The sequence below is a fragment of the Psittacula echo genome (assembly GCF_963264785.1).
Source record: "Psittacula echo genome assembly, chromosome: 27".
In the NCBI taxonomy this organism is placed as follows: Eukaryota; Metazoa; Chordata; class Aves; order Psittaciformes; family Psittacidae; genus Psittacula; species Psittacula echo.
This window is the reverse complement of record NC_137762.1, coordinates 3,582,087-3,597,867: the sequence shown is the minus strand read 5'-3', so window position 1 is coordinate 3,597,867 and position 15,781 is coordinate 3,582,087. Positions and strand designations below refer to the sequence as shown.

The following is a 15,781-nucleotide window of genomic DNA, read 5'->3' as shown; positions in this document are numbered from 1 at the left end:
GCCATGCCGCCGGTTCATGGCAGGCAGCTCCTTACCATGGGCAGTCTCTAGCAGATGATCTTGCACAGGAGCAGACCAGATCCTTCATCCCAGAGACTTCCCTGCTGGCCTGGAACCCTGCACAGAGGCACTTCTGCATTCCATAACCCTCGGATCCTGCTGCCTCCTCCTCCTCAGTGGGCTCAGGGCTGCCCCGGTGCTGAGGCAGGGGGATGCAGGGGCAGAGCACGGGGCAGCAGGGACACATCACTCCCTCAAAGCTGCAGACAAGAACCCCAGAGCAAGCTCGTTCGCTAGTTCTTTATCCACCTCTGCTGCACTCCACGGTTTGGCTCCAGCTTTATACACCCCAATCCATATGGAAAAGTTCCTGACCTCCCCCTTGCATGGGAAGAGGGACGGCACCCATGGAGCCAGTGCCACTTTCAGGTGGGTGGAGAGGAGAACCCCAAAGTCCCCACCTTTGTCTAACAGATGCGTTGTAGCATTACATGAAAGCTTAATAAAACCTTTGAAGAACCCCCCAGCCCTCACCTCCCCCTCCAGCAGCAGAGCACGCAGTGCATGAGACCTGCCCAGCTCAGCACATGCCCCAGGCTGGCTCTGCTGGGCCACTTGCATTCATGTCCTCCCCTGTCTGCCAGCGGCACCGGTGCCCCTCAGGAGAGCTGAGCACGTTTGCCACAGCCAAAGCCCTCAGCAGGTCTCGGGTCCCAAGGGCAAAGCTCTGCCCAGAGCTCCCCAGGCGAGCTCCCAGCCTCGCTGCACGTTACCACCACGTCAGAGGCAGGGGGTCGAGGTCCTCTGCAAGCAGGAGCCGGCAGCTCGGGGGCTTTGCAGACGATGCTCCCGAGTTCCCAGATCTCTGCTCGTGTCCTTGTGCTGGAAGTGAAGGGTCTCCACTCGTGATGGGAGGATGGCGAGTGCTCCTCAGCCCCTGCTCTATTTCAGGATGATGTGGTAGCTGTCATTGGTCTCAGCTGCAGGAGAAGCAAAGGGCATGAGCCAGCCCCCCGCCAAGAACCCGCTGGGCTGAGCGGATCTCACACGAGAGCTGCCCCAGGAAGGGCAGGAGGGAAACAGAAGCTGGAAGCCGGGCGCTCACACACCTTTCATGGTGTCCAGGACGAAACAGGATTCATCTTGGAAGTTCTGGATCATCTGGAAGAAGCCGTAAGAGCCAGCTTAGCCCAAGGCTGTGTCTGAACACAGCACTGGTGCCTCACAGCCAAGTGAGGGCTTCGTGTTCAGCCACGGGCATAGAGGACAGGGCTGGAAGCTGCTCGGGCAGGAGCTCAGTGCTCTGGGAGGTAGCAAAGGCACCAGCCATAAATAACTGCCCCCTTCTCCAGCTCTCCAGCACTGAAGGTCCAAACAGGGGAGCAAGGAGAGAAACCATGAGGTCTCAAAGCCGAGTCCCCCCACAGCCGTTCCCCTCCCTGGGTTTAGAACAGAGCTTGGGTGAGCTCAGGGAGGGCTCCTCATGCTGGTGAATCCCAGGGGTCTGAGCAGCACAGCAGCATCCCCAAGCACCAGCATCTTTGGCTCTCCTGGCTTCAACCACGAGCTCTGACTCTTTGGAACCTGAGCGGGGCCCCTCCTGAAGTTCTGCCCCCCGGATCCCTTCCCCAGGCTCCTCTGCAGCCTCCACCAAGTTGCTCAGAGCACTCTCACACCAGCTGAAGCAACCCAGTGCAAGAGGCTGGAAAGGAGGAGCACCCGGAGGCTGTTACCTCGTCACTGATGAGCACGTGGATCCCCGTGGGCCCCTGCTTGTAGATCTGGCTGATCTGTTGCGAGGAGATGCTGAAGAGCTGGGCCAGCTTCTCCGTCAGCTCCACGGCCGTCAGCTCCTCCAGGTAGATGGCGTGGTACACTGCCAGGAGGAGAGCTCCTCTAGCAGGTGCCAAGCAGGGCTTTGGTGTCCACCCCGTGGCTCCAGCTGCTGCTGTGCCTGACTCACACAGCAGCATCTTCCCAAGCCCCAGCTGCAGCACCTCCGGCGCCTGCTCATGCTGCAGGATGCCCTGAGCTACAGCAGCAGCAGCTCCACAGTGACCTGCCTGGCACCAGTGCCCTGCAGGGCTCTTTAATGACACAGTCTTTGCCCTCAAAGCTTCTGTTTCGACTGGCATCAACCCAGCAGTGTTTTGTACCGTTCCTGGGGTGCTCCAGTCCTGCCCCAGCTTCCTCCCTGCTCCCCCACTCCCACCAGGCAGATCCTGGGGGAAAGGAGAGGATCCATCTTGGAGCAGGGCAAGGAAAGGAGGAGCTGGTTTGCTTCTGCACTCACTCCAGTCACGGAGGTGATAACCCTGCGCCTGCTGCTCCACCAATGCAGGTCTGGGAATGCTGGATTCTCACAGCAGCATCTGTCAGCTCAGCAGGCAACCAGCCAACAGGCAGGCTCTGCAGCCCCTAGTTGGTGGGCAGGGAGACAGTTCAGCTGGGCAGGAGCAGGGCGATTAATAAGGGTTCACCCTTGTCTTCTGGCACCCTTATCCCTTGGTTTGTGACATACCCTGCATTGGGCTGCAGGCAAAGAGAATGGCAGCAGCCAACACGAGATGCAGCAGCTGAAGACAAGAAGCTCAGACCCTCCTGGAGCTGCTGTGCAGGCTCTGTGAGCTCTAGCAACACAAAGAGGGGCCTTTGGGCAGCCCAAACCCCACAGGCAGTGGCGTGGGGATGAGGAGATCGGAGGCAACTGGTGCTGAGCACCCGTGGGCAGCAGGAGCAGGGCTGGAAACAGCGCCAGGGTGTTTTGTTTGCTGAATTATCCTCCCTGGCCCTGCTGCAGCAGCCCCAAGCACACGGGCCCGCAGGCAGGCTCTGAAGCCCTTACCAAAGAACGTGCTGGTCACTGTGTCCCCGTCCTCGTGCTTCTGCTGGAGGTCCCGGAGCTGCTGGGACTCCTGGCACACGTAGATGGTCAGTCTGGGCCGCACCATGCTGTGGGCAGAGCAGGGAGTGAACCCCACCACATGTGATTTGACACCTCGAGTTCCTGACCCTCTGCCAGCGCTCTCCCTGCCCAGTATCCTCAGAGGGAAAAGAGGAGATCAACAAACTCATCTCAAAGCAAACCTGTGCCGTGGTCAGCCCCACCTTGGTGAGGCTGCAAAGAGTTTTGTATCCCCAGAGCACGAGCAGCAGGGTGGGGATGGGAGACCCCCCCTCTGCAGTCCTGATCCGGCTCTGGGGCAGCAGCACAAGAGGGACCTGGAGCTGCTGGAGAGAGACCAGAGGAGGCCACGGAGCTGCTGTGAGGGCTGGAGCAGCTCTGCTCTGGAGCCAGGCTGAGAGAGCTGGGCTGGGGCAGCCTGGGGAAGAGAAGGCTCCTGAAGGGGAGACCTGAGAGCAGCTCCAGTGCCTAAAGGGGCTGCAGGAAACCTGGAGAGGGGCTTGGGACAAGGACCTGCAGGGACAGGCCAAGGGGAATGGCTTGAACCTGCCAGAACAGGGGAGACTGAGATGGGCTCTTAGGCAGAAGCTCTTCCCTGGGAGGGTGCTGAGGCGCTGGCCCAGGGTGCCCAGAGAAGCTGTGGCTGCCCCATCCCTGGCAGTGCTCAAGGCCAGGTTGGACACAGGGGCTTGGAGCAAGCTGCTCCAGTGGAAGGGGTCCCTGCCCTGGCAGGAGTTGGAGCTGGAGGAGCTTTAGGGTCCCTTCAACCCAAACCAGCCTGGGATCCTGTAATGGGAAAGTTGGCCCAGGGGCATGGTGCCAGCTGGTAGCAAGCAGCTAAACTGGATGGTTCACCCCTGAGGCCGGAGCAGCCATGGCTCAGATCGAGCTCTGCTCCTTCTCCTTCAGTCTCATGTTGCAGTGCAGCAGCTCCTGTCCTTCGTGCCCTTCTGCCCAGCGCAGTGTGACCACAGCTCCCCATGTCTGCTGTCAGAGGCAGAGCGCTGACCCCCTGAAACGCTGCCCCAGATCAGAGACCCTCCTGGCTAAAGCCAACCCTGTGCCTCCCCACCCGGCTGCAGCGGCCCCTTCCCAACGCTCCAGCTCAGATAGGTCAGTTCAACACCAGCCCCTGCTTCTCCAGGGAAAGGGGCACAGGAATAGTCCCTTTTGGGAAGGGAATTGCACGTACCGGCCCTTCAGCGCGTTGAAGAGCCTGATGCCATCCGCGGGGCCGCAGATCTGGATCACGTCCTCCCTGGTGAGCTTCAGCAGGTCTGCACCTACAGCGTGAGGGGGGAAACCAGGAGGGGAGAAGTCAGGAGTCAGCCCAGGGCGTCTGGGATGGAGGCTCTGGTCTTCCCCTGCTCCTGCTCACAATGGTCAGCCCATTCCCAAACTGCCTCTGCTTTCCCCCAGGGTTTCTCTTCCAGGCTGGTTCTGCAGGAGAGTGTTTTGGTGCAATCCCATTTCCCACGGGATCATCCCAGCCTGGCTGGCCCTGGATCATCAGGGAGGGAGAGGCCAATAAACGTGAAGCATTTCTTTAGCCACAGTGCTCCCCCCAGGCCTCAGCTTGCGTTAACATCAGAGGATGCTCTTGGAGGAGAAACCACTCCAGTCCCTGCTACTTGGGCAATGGAGAGCGCGGTGAGAGACGAAGAACACGGCCTTCAGGGAGCCCCATTTACTGGGTTACAATAAAAGGAGGTGTTAGAGAACATTTCTACTTGCATGAGGATGGCCTCGGGAGCAGGAGGAGGCTGGGACTTGGCTCAGAGAAGGGGCAGGCACGGGGGGGATTGGGAACCTACCGGAGAAGTTCCGGAAGAGCCGTGAGAAGGTGGAGAAGCGGTTTCGGTGCAGCCACTGCTGGGCCTCCTGCGGCGTGCTGGTGGGCAGCAGGTTCTGCAGGGAGGGACAGCAGGGTCACGGCCTCAGGGGGCACGTGGAAGCATTCCCACTGGGGAAGCAGCCTGAACTCGAGACCCTGCTGAGCCCTCACAGCACACACACAGCAAAGGCTGCAGCCTGGACAGGCTTGGATCTAAAAGGGCTTCAGAGGGACAGAGGGAAGGAAGCAAAGGGGAAAGCACGGTGAGAACGAAGGCAGTAAGAAGAGAGGCTCTGGACAAGGGCCTGCAGGGCCAGGCCAAGGGGAATGGCTTTAACCTGCCCGAGGGGAGACTGAGCTGAGCTCTTAGGCAGAAGCTCTTCCCTGTGAGGGTGCTGAGGCGCTGGCCCAGGGTGCCCAGAGAAGCTGTGGCTGCCCCATCCCTGGCAGTGTTCAAGGCCAGGTTGGACACAGGGGCTTGGAGCACCCTGCTCCAGTGGAAGGGGTCCCTGCCCGTGGCAGGGGTTGGAGCTGGAGGAGCTTTAAGATCCCTTCATCCCAACCCATTCCATGACTCTGCAATTAAAGCTCACAGCGAGCTGCAGAACACTGCCCCCAGCCCCGCACTGGGCACTTTTCACTCCATCACCTCTTTTTCTGATCAGGAGTCAAAGAAAAGAGTTTCAGCTCCTCAAAGATGTTCACCCCGAGCAGATTCCTCCCCAGCAAACTGCAGCCACCCACAACCCCCCCCGCTGCAGCCCCAATCCCATGTTCTGGCCTGCGCACCATCCTAACCACAAGCATAAGCTCTGAGGTGTGACTTACGTCTGCGATCGGAGGAGGGGGCTCGGGCTGATGGTTTGGAGAGCCATTGCTGGGTTGGGAAGAGGCAGACAGAGCACGACATGAGGTTAGAGCTGCTGTCCCCCTTCTGGCGCGGGATCCCGGCCAGCAGCACCCACCACCCTGCACATCCCATAACCACGAGCAGCGGGACACAGGCACGGCAGCTATGTGGTGCTGCAGTGGGATGTTAAGAGCATTAACACGACGGGGAAAGGCAGAGTGAGGGGGGCTGGAAGCTGAGCTTGTGAGCAAATGCTCCCTGTGCCAGAGCCGAGCTTGGCTGCAGCCACAAGTAACAGCTTCAAGGGCTTGGACTGGATTTGTCCCTCACTGCCACAGGCTGCTTCCACCCCCCCCCACCTTTCACTAGGGGTCAGCTCAGACACATCCATCTTGACAAGGGCCTGTAGGGACAGGCCAAGGGCAATGGCTTTAACCTGCCAGAGGGGAGACTGAGATGAGCTCTTAGGCAGAAGCTCTTCCCTGTGAGGGTGCTGAGGCGCTGGCCCAGGGTGCCCAGAGAAGCTGTGGCTGCCCCATCCCTGGCAGTGTTCAAGGCCAGGTTGGACACAGGGGCTTGGAGCACCCTGCTCCAGTGGAAGGGTCCCTGCCCTGGCAGGAGTTGGAGCTGGAGGAGCTTTAGGGTCCCTTCCCACCCACCCCATTGCATGATTCCATGAGCTCTCGTGCAAGCCAGGCTCTTCTCCAAACTCACCCTTCGCCAATGGAAAAGCTGCTGTGGGAACTGTTGAAGCCAGGGGATGGGGAGTTATTGACGTAGGTGATCTCTGGCCAGGGGGAACACTAGAAAGGAGAACCCAGAATGGTCACAGGATTGCTCTGACCAAGCTCCTGCATCTGCTCTGCTCAGCACAGGAAGCAGCCACCTCCTGACCAACTATGAGACACAATTAAAGACTAAAGTAGGGGAGCAGAAGCAGCCAGGCCAAGCGACTGCAGATTGCCCCAAAGCTGGGGTTTAGTGATTCTGAACCTCAAAAGGCCCAAAGTCACCGAAGTCAAGCAGAGAGAGGGCTGGGGGCTAAGCCACCCGGTGCCCACCAGCCTGGGTTCCTCCAAGCAGCAAATCCATGGTGGACTGAGCCCGAACCAGGCACTGAGAAGCATTCCCTGATCAACCTGGGGCAGGACGAGAGCTCCTTCCCCCAGTAACCATCTCTTATGAGATATCTATTGAGTGGGGACACCCCATCCCGCTGCCAGGCACAAGAGCCCTCTCTCAGGTCTAGTAAGAACCCCCCCCCCCTGCCTACAGAACTGATCCTGCTTTTGTCCTGCAGCTATTCCCAACCTGGCCAGAGGCTGGGAAGCAGAAGAGCCAGCTCCCTGCCACCTGCAGGCCAAAGGAGCCAGGTTCGGTTAAAGAGCACTGCGAGGGCTGCGTGAGGGCCCCACCTCCGTGAGGATTGTGGTTTCATAGGAAGGCTGGTACTTCTCTTTCTCGTGAGGTGTTCGCTTCTCCATCTTCTCCCTGTCCGTCTTCTGCTTCCGATCAGCTCCTTTGGGCTGGAAAGGAGAATTCCTGTGAGAAGAGCAGCGTGGAAGGGCAGCAGCAGAGGGGGGAGGAGGTGGGCAAGAAATACACGGACCAGAAAAGGTGACACATCCCCATCCTCACCCACCTGGTGCTTTACAGAGGGGAAAGGAAGAGAGGCTGGGGTTCTCTGCACAGAGAATGAACCGCTTCTGTAACAACCCAAATTCCCTTTCAGCTTGGCTGTGTGTGGTCTCTGCCCACACTCCCTCCCAGTCTCCCCGGCTCTCTTCCTTTGGACAGCAAAGTAGGGACCTGAACAAGCTACCACAGTGCTCTGGGTGAGGAGGTGCTGCTGCTTCTGGTGGCCTGACGACCCATTTCTGCCATGAAAACCTAGTGGTTGCTCTTGTGTTTCCACGCTCAGGACTGCTGCTTCTGGTGGCTAGGAAGGACCTGTGCTCCGGACACCAACACACGTGGGGAAAGGGCCCCAGCAGCTCTTTGAGATCATCAAAACACTCCCAGCTTTGAGGGGCAGAGGGGAGAGAGGACAGAGCCACCAGGAGCCCAAAGCACGTTACCCTCTGCCAGAGACCATGCCCTGAAGCTACAACTTCACTGCTTTGGGTTTTCCTGCTTCAAGGTCATCAGAGCCAAAACCCCCAAGCCCATCCCTGGCCCAGAGGGCTGGAGCTCAGCAGAAAGGCAGCACCCGATGCCTCCCAGCCTCACTCTCCGGGTGCTTGTCCTCATCCCTTCACTCCCAACTCTGCAGCCACCCGCTCCGGCTGCTTGCATTGAGGTACCAGGCAGAGGCCAAACAAGCCCTGACAACCACCCCCTGCCTTCAAAATGTCACCATCTAAACAGGCAAAAAGGGAAGAGGGAGGAGGGAGAAGACGCCAGGTCAGCAGCAGCACAGGCGCCTGGCCCCACTGCGTGCCCAGTGCCCTGAGAGGGAGAAGAGGAGCCGCAGGTGAGATGTTTAGGGACAAGGCAACCTGACAACCAGGCAGCACGAAGGACCCTCCTCAGTCACCCAGGCCACCGTGGCCACCCCTGCCATGTCATGGCTTTGGCTGTGTGCACATGATTTGGAACAGGGACCAGACACTTGTGCTGCTGGAGAGGCCGGACGCAGGGGGACCATCAGACGCAGGGGGACCATCAGACGCAGGGGGACCATCAGACGCAGGGGGACCATCAGACGCAGGGGGACCATCAGACGCAGGGGGACCATCAGACGCAGGGGGACCATCAGACGCAGGGGGACCATCAGATGCAGGGAAGAATAAAGGGAGGATCTCCCAAGCTGGTAAGACTCAAGACTAAATGCGGGAGGTTCCAGACAGAGGCAACACCAGCCACGTTCTCTCTGTAGGCTGCTCATGGCTTGCTGGTATTGAAGCCTCAATGGCATTGACAGAGAGGAACCAGGGAGAGGGCAGCAAGGCAAGACCAGAAGGAACGAGAGGCCCTTCTTGTAGGCAACCTTGGTCATGGTCCTGCACCCATGATGTTCACTGGGGCTGCAGTGTGACTCCCAGTTTGTTTCTGAGTGGGAAAAGGCCCCCAATGGGCTGAGGTACCTTGAAGACCTTGATCTGGCAGCTGGCAGAGTGCAGATGCTCCGTGTACTCCCCGTTCTCATTCTCCTTGAATGTGTCTATCTGGACCCGAAAGGGCACCCCCTTCTCTCCTCCGTGCTTCCTCATGGTGAACTCTGTGCTAATACAGTGGACCTGAGGAAGGCAAAGCAGCCTGTGGTTAGGAATGGGCCATGTCTGAAGAGCCACAAGCTTCCCCTTCCCTTGTGGGAGCCAGGAGAGCCCAGGGGGAAGGGTGGAATCCAGCACTGGGATGGGGCACACCAAGTACCCCCAGCAGGAAGGAGTTAAGGGGATGCCACAGCACAGCTGGAGCCACATTCTTTCCACACGTTTTACAACCTCTTACTAGTCCAAGCAAGCCCCGATCAGCCTCCCAGGCTGCAGAGAGGTGTTTGAGGCAGCTGCTGACATGTGCAAAAGCATCTACTGATGATGGAGACCCAAATCATGAAAGCAGCAGCACCTAAACCACCACCAGAACGTGTAAAACTCGCTGGCAGTCAGCTGTGCCTGTGCCTGGCTAATGCACAAACTGCTGCTCTCCTGCACTGCTTCAGGCTGGGTGCATCTTAGTTTGACATCCTTCTACCACTGTAGCATCTGGCTGCTATTTCAGTGCTCCCAGTTAAAAACCCCATCTTCTTCCTCCTTGGAAAACTTGTATTTTCCTATCAACAGGAGCTTCTCCACTTCTCTCTTACCTGGATGAACACAGAAGTCCTCTTCGAAGGATCCCATAGGAACTCCACGGTATTGAGCTGAGTTGGGTTTGCCCTGGGGTCAATAATGCCCACGGACATTGGGATATCTGCAGGGGCACATACAGAGAACAAGCTGCCTTTCGTAGCAGAAAGAGGAGGAAGAGCTTCCCAGGGAACACATGGAAGAAGCAACCACATCTCCCAAAGCGCAGAACCCTGACAGCACTTTGTCCCTTAACCCCCAAGGAGCAGGAGCCCACCTGGAGGCACTTCAGGCACCTCCATCTCCTCCTGCCCCTGCCATGGGGACTCACCGATGTCCAGGATCCTGTCCCCAGGCCGGTTCCAGCGCCAGCCCTCCAGCTGCTGGTGCTCCGTGTACTGCAGGCGCCGGTCGTGGAACACCACCCGGAATATGCTCTGCAGGGGAGAAGCAGTCAGTGCCTGCAACTGCCCCAGCACTGCTCCCTCCTGCAGGGGATGGTCCCGCCCGGGCACATCCTTGTGCTCTCCACTCACCTTCACCAGCTTCCCATTTATCTCTGGCAGCTCCCCGATTTTCCTGTTGTCCAGCATCCGGATTTCATAGGACTGCCCTGGGGGCAAGAAGACAAAGACCCCTTGAGGTTAGCTGGGCATGGACCTTTCCTGCTGCCCCTCCTCGGGCATTCTGACATCGTTTGCTGCTGCACCAGACACGTCACTGGATCTTCTTGCTGTGTTTTTTTGGGGGGGGGGGTTGGTACAAGCATGAGCCACTGGAGCCACAGCGGCAACACCCCTCTCCAGGACAAGATAATCCTCGCCCTTCCTGCAGCAGAACTTCCCAGGAATCACCTTTATTCACCCAGGGAAGAAACCTATTACACAAGCTTCACCTGCCTTTGGCCACCAACCCTGATCTTCCAGTTCTACCTGGAGGCAGTGGGTACAGCTGGAACCCCACACCAGTTAACCCCCTACTCCCCGTGTATTTCCATCAGGTTAATCCTACAGAGCACTGATGCCACTGCTGTAGGCAGGGCACAGGCAGCAAGGGGAAGGATGCGGCACTTCCAAACAGGAGCAATGTGGGATTTAGCACTCCGTGGGGCTGACTACTCCGTTATATTACAAGGGCCTGTAGGGACAGGCCAAGGGGAATGGCTTTAACCTGCCCGAGGGGAGACTGAGCTGAGCTCTTAGGCAGAAGCTCTTCCCTGTGAGGGTGCTGAGGCGCTGGCCCAGGGTGCCCAGAGAAGCTGTGGCTGCCCCATCCCTGGCAGTGTTCAAGGCCAGGTTGGACACAGGGGCTTGGAGCAAGCTGCTCCAGTGGAAGGTGTCCCTGGAGCTGGAAGAGCTTTAAGGTCCCTTCCAACCCAAACCATTGCTGTGATTCCATGATTCCAGTCACTATCCCAGCGCTTCCCATCCCCAAAAGGAAATGTCCAAAGGCAGAGTTCCATTTTCCAGGCTCCTTCCTGGAGGCTCACGGGGCTCCTCTCACCTTGGTTCAGATAGGTGAGGGTTTCATCGTGCAGCTTCACCGCGGGCGACGTGGCCGCGCACAGCACGTACTGGAAAGGCAGGATTTTGTTCTCGTTCTCAGGAGGCAGACTTGATTCTTCCTGCTTGAAGATGGGCAGGGCAAGGACGTCGCTGCAAAGAGATTTGTCAGACAGGGTCACTCCGGCTATGGGGAGATGATGTGGTCGGTTTTTAGTTCCTCCTCCCAGGAAGAGCTTTGAGCTGGTTTCAGTTCAAGCCCCTCAGCCCTGACATCTCTGCAGCGCTGCCACGGAGCATGAAAGCCCTGGCACCTGCTCTTGCTAAAGCCTTTAGTCTGGTCAGCCCCCCCGTGCACCCCGAACCCGTCCGCTTCTTGCTTCAAAGCCGAGAGACAACAGGGTTGATGCTTCAGGCTGCAGCTGAGCTCCTCCAGGAGCACAGCTCCTGCACCACCCTGCAGCAGCACAGAGCTGAGGAAGCGCCCATCGTCCTCCTGCTGCCGCCAGCCCTGACCCCCTGCTCCAGGCAGAGCACCCAGGAGCTCATTCCCCTCTTGGCGGGAGCTGAAGTCCTGCTGAGGTCAAGGTTGCCCATTTTCCACCACTGCCTTCTCTGTGCTTACAAAAGCCCCCCCTAGCCCCAGGGTGTCAGCTCCGGCAGAGCCCTTGGGGCACCAAACCCTCCCTCCCACAGCTGGAACCCGCAGCACGACGCACGCAGACATCTCAGGGGGGCAAATCCTGCACCCGGGCACCAGGAGCTGGACCCCAGCTTCCCCCAAAGCCATCGAGAAGCCCCCAGGGCACCACACAGCCCTAACCCTCACCGAGAACTTGGGACAGCCACTGAGGTCAGAAGATGCTGCACAGCCCATGCCATGGGATGGAGGAGAAACCAGCGCCCAGTGCCTGAGACCCCTGCAGGCACCTCCTGGGTCACACCTCGCACATCCACCTCCTGCCAGATGCTGCACCAGCACCACCCATCACCTGCAACAGCCCGAGCCCCTTCCTGGCTCCCCGGTGACACGAGATGGGTGCTACGGGAGCCCCACACCGTGCTCAGGGCAGCTCGAGCTGGGGCCCATCACCCCTGGGTGCTGCGTTGCCACTCTTGGTGCTGGCTGGCAGAGGGAGGTGTCCAAGCCCTGTGCTACCGACTCTTCCCAGGGGAAGGATGGCTCTGGGTCTCTGTGGCAAGGCCAGGAGCTGTCTGCACATCCCTGCACTCAGACACGCTTCCCATACCCCAAAGGCAACAAGAGCTTGGGGACCAATGTTCATTAAACCCATCAGTGACACTCTGCAGCCTACGGACATGTATTTAATAGGAACTGCTTCCAAACCTGACCCTCGGCAGTTGCTCTGAGCCATGACAATGGCTCCATAGCGCATAAACCAGCACATCCCAGCCCCAGGTGGATCGTGCTGTGGGGACAGAGCTGCCTGGGCCCTGAGGAAGAGCCAGCTCACCTGCACCTCCTGTTCCAGGCCGTGGGCTGCTGGCAGTGCACGCAGGAGTTAAATCAGCTCCTTTGTCCCCTTTGGTTGAACATTAAAAACCTTTCCCAAGGGAAAACTGGATTTATCTGGCCAAATACCAGCTCCCACCCTGACAGGGCTTTAACCCTCAAGGGACTGAACACCCACCCTCCCTCCACTGCTGTGCAAGGCACACCTATGGCTGCCCCCCAAAGCCAGCAGGAGAGCCCTTCCCCACCCAAATCCCAGCTTTCCAGACATTCCACATGGAGCTGCGCTGAGGCCCCGCTCTTGGCATCGAGGCACGTGCCCACAGTCAGGCAAAGGAGACAGCCCACAGGATGAGCTTCCCTGCAGCTCTGCCGCATGAGCAGGGAACTGGGCTACATGGAACCATGGAATGGGTTGGGGTGAAGGGACCTCAAAGCTCCTCCAGCTCCAGGGACCCCTTCCACTGGAGCAGGATGCTCCAAGCGCCTGTGTCCAGCCTGGCCTTGAGCACTGCCAGGGATGGGGCAGCTGAGCTGAGACACTGGCAAGGGTTGCCCAGAGAACCTATGGATGCCCCATCCACAACTAGATCCTGCCTCCAGGACCCCCATAACCACGGCCCAAACCCCACCTTTCACTGCAAGCTGAGACCTCCGGTTGCTCAGGCACCTGTACGTGTCTGCCCTGGACCCAGGTAACAGGCTCAGCTCTGCGTGCTGCAGGGAGCAACAGAACATGAAGTATAGAGACAACGTGGTTATAAATGGCTTAGATCAGGCATTAGGCAGAAGCTCTTCCCTGTGAGGGTGCTGAGGCGCTGGCCCAGGGTGCCCAGAGAAGCTGTGGCTGCCCCATCCCTGGCAGTGCTCAAGGCCAGGTTGGACACAGGGGCTTGGAGCAAGCTGCTCCAGTGGAAGGGGTCCCTGCCCTGGCAGGGGTTGGAGCTGGAGGAGCTTTAGGGTCCCCCCAACCCAAAGCACTCTGGGGTTCTATAGAACACCCAAGGAAAGCTCCTGCGAGGAGACTGGCGGCGGCACAAAGAGCACTTGGTTCCTTTGCCTCCTGCCATCGCCCCCAGGCTCAGCAGCAGCGTTTTGGGGGGGAGCTGGGAAGCTGCGAAGCCTTTGGGGACCAACACCCCACAAGCAGCCCCAGCGCATCCCCTGACACCCGGCGTGGCCGCAGCAGCAGCCGGCAGTGGGTGCTGCTTTAGACAAAGGCACGCGTGCTCCTGCCTGCTCCCTCCGGAGCAGGAGAAGTTCCCGCAGCTCCCGGGGAAACGTTTCCCTCCAAACCCCCAAATTCCTCTGCACAACTGAACGTGCTTTGGGGCAAAGTCGTTTTATGCAGGAGTTCTGGAGTGGGAGAAGATCTCTTGGGAAAGAGGGGGGAAAAGCAACGGCAGAAGAACTGAGCGGATGGAAGCATTCAGCCAGTGCCCGTTCAGCACCTTCAAAGCCCCCTCTGCTCTCCTCAAAACCTGATTCCAGGGAATAACGCTCCCGTGAAGCGTTCAGGCTCCGTAACAGACACAAAGCACGAGCCTCCCGCAGCTCCCAAGGTACCAACGCGCCTCTTCCATCGGGAGCCAGGGAAAACCCCGCGGGAGAAGCCTGGGAAAGCCACCATCAGGCTCAGAGCCCCGAGGTGCCCATTGGAGCCTCCCCTCTTCCTGCAGCATCAGAGCCAAGGCCAGCTGTGAGGGCAGGTCGCACACGCTGTTCCCTGCTCTTCCCTGCCAGCGCAGCGCAGGAGCAGGCTCCAAAGAGTCCTCACGTTTCAGATGGCAGCGGCGCAGCCCCCGGGGACAGGGAAGAGGGAAAGGAGCTCTGAAGCTTCACAAGTGCCCCCGTGCAAAGCTGCATCTCCCTGTGCACGCTGGCGGCTCCCTCCCTCCCTCCCTCCCTCCCCAGCACAAGGAGCACCGGCGGAGCCCCTCCTCCTGTCGCGCTCCCCCCGGGCTCACACGCCCCGCTTCGGGCTTTTCCCCAGCGCTCCGCTTAAACCAGCCCCAAAGGCTCCGACAGCTCCTAACGGTCAGGGATGGCTTTGGGAGGGCGCTGGATGGATCTCCTTGTCCTGGAAGGAAGGCGGGACGGCGCCTGGAGGAGAAGCGCTGCTCTCCACTTCCCTGGAAGCTGCTCGCCTGTGTTACCGGTCACTTTCAGTCCTGACTTTCCCCTTTTCCAGCTGCAGCCGCTCCAGAAAGCCCCAGGTTTGGGTCAAGGCATCTTCTTGTGGCATCCTCCTCCCGGGCAGCTCAACCCCAGCCCCAGCCCTGCTACCGGCCCCCGTGCCCAGCTCCTGGGAGGAATTCACCGGGGCAAAGCGCTGCCCATAAACCCAAAGCCCGGCCCCGGGCTCTCAGCACAGCGGGAACCAGCTCCGGACCGCTCAGCTGCGGCCGGAGGGCCTCAGGACGCCCCGCACCAGCGAGTCCCCAACACCGCAACCGCGACCCCAGCCCCAAGCGCCCGCCGCCACGTCCCGGCCCCGTCCGGAGCCGCCCCCCGGTGCCAGGCCCGACGTGCCCCGTTCCGGGGCGGCCCTGTCCCACGTTACCTCATGCTGTAGGCCCCGGCGCCCAGCTCCTGCCCGATGCCCGACAGGCTCGCGTCGAAGTCCTGCACCAGCCCGGACTCGATCACCTCGTCTGCCAGCGGCAGCTTCAGCGCCCAGGCCATGCTGCTCCCCGCTTCTCCCGGGGACACCGAGCCCTTGCAGCGGCCCCTTCCGGGCTGTCTGACCCGGGACCCCCAAGCCCCGGCCCGCTGCCCCTTCAGACCCCTCCGAGGGGCCGCGCCTGCCCCGAGCCCCTCCGGCCGGCAGCCCCCGAGGGGGCCTCGCTGCCCGGGCACCCCCAAGCCCCTTCCCCCGCTCCCACGGGGCCGTACCCCGGGAACCCCCCCCTGAGGCCCCGCGGTGTCCCCGGGGCTGCCCCCCCCGCGCCGAGCCCCGTCGAGGGCCCCGGGCCGCGGCCCCGCAAGATGGAGGCGGTGGCACCGAGGAGACCCCGCCCCGCCCTCACCGTGCCCGGCCAATGGGAACCGCGCGACGCCTGTGACGCAAGGCGTAAGGCAGCCAATGGAGAGCTTCGCGTCGGAGCAGCAGCGCTGGGATTGGCTGAGGGGAAAGGGGTTGGGTGCTGGGGGGGGGGGCAGTGCGGTGTCTTGCAGAGGGTCGCGGGTTCGAATCCCGCTCCCGGCTCATCCCTGCGCTGAGTTGCGCGGGTCTCAGCCGCTTGCGGGACGGGGAGCGCGAATTTTCTCCCTCCCGAGGCTGCAGCGGGGATAGAGGGAACGAAACCGACCCAGGGCCGCCCTTCCCCGCCCCCCCCCGGAAAAAAGGGGAAAGGAAAAGAAAAAAGAAAAATACTGTTTATTTCACACCACTACATCAAGTGCATCAATCCCCATGTCCCGGC

General features: G+C 60.1%; 1 protein-coding gene across 2 annotated transcripts; it reads right to left on the bottom strand.

Annotated features, from left to right (window-relative positions):
• Nucleotides 1–286: 286 nt before the first annotated feature.
• On the bottom strand, nt 287–15,203 carry TFCP2 (transcription factor CP2). Of its 2 annotated transcripts, XM_080635367.1 has the most exons (15): nt 14,920–15,203; nt 10,884–11,035; nt 9,917–9,993; nt 9,712–9,817; nt 9,398–9,504; nt 8,676–8,828; nt 7,005–7,115; nt 6,304–6,392; nt 5,568–5,616; nt 4,720–4,813; nt 4,098–4,188; nt 2,846–2,952; nt 1,734–1,876; nt 1,110–1,161; nt 287–980 (listed from the first exon to the last, which is right to left on the bottom strand). In XM_080635367.1, the coding sequence occupies exons 1-15, from the start codon at nt 15,039–15,041 to the stop codon at nt 943–945; spliced, it is 1,491 nt and encodes a 496-aa protein (XP_080491493.1). In that variant the 5' UTR covers nt 15,042–15,203; the 3' UTR covers nt 287–942. The 2 variants fall into 2 exon arrangements, with proteins under 2 accessions (XP_080491493.1, XP_080491492.1); XM_080635366.1 differs by having other exon boundaries at nt 9,712–9,993.
• Nucleotides 15,204–15,781: the final 578 nt, after the last annotated feature.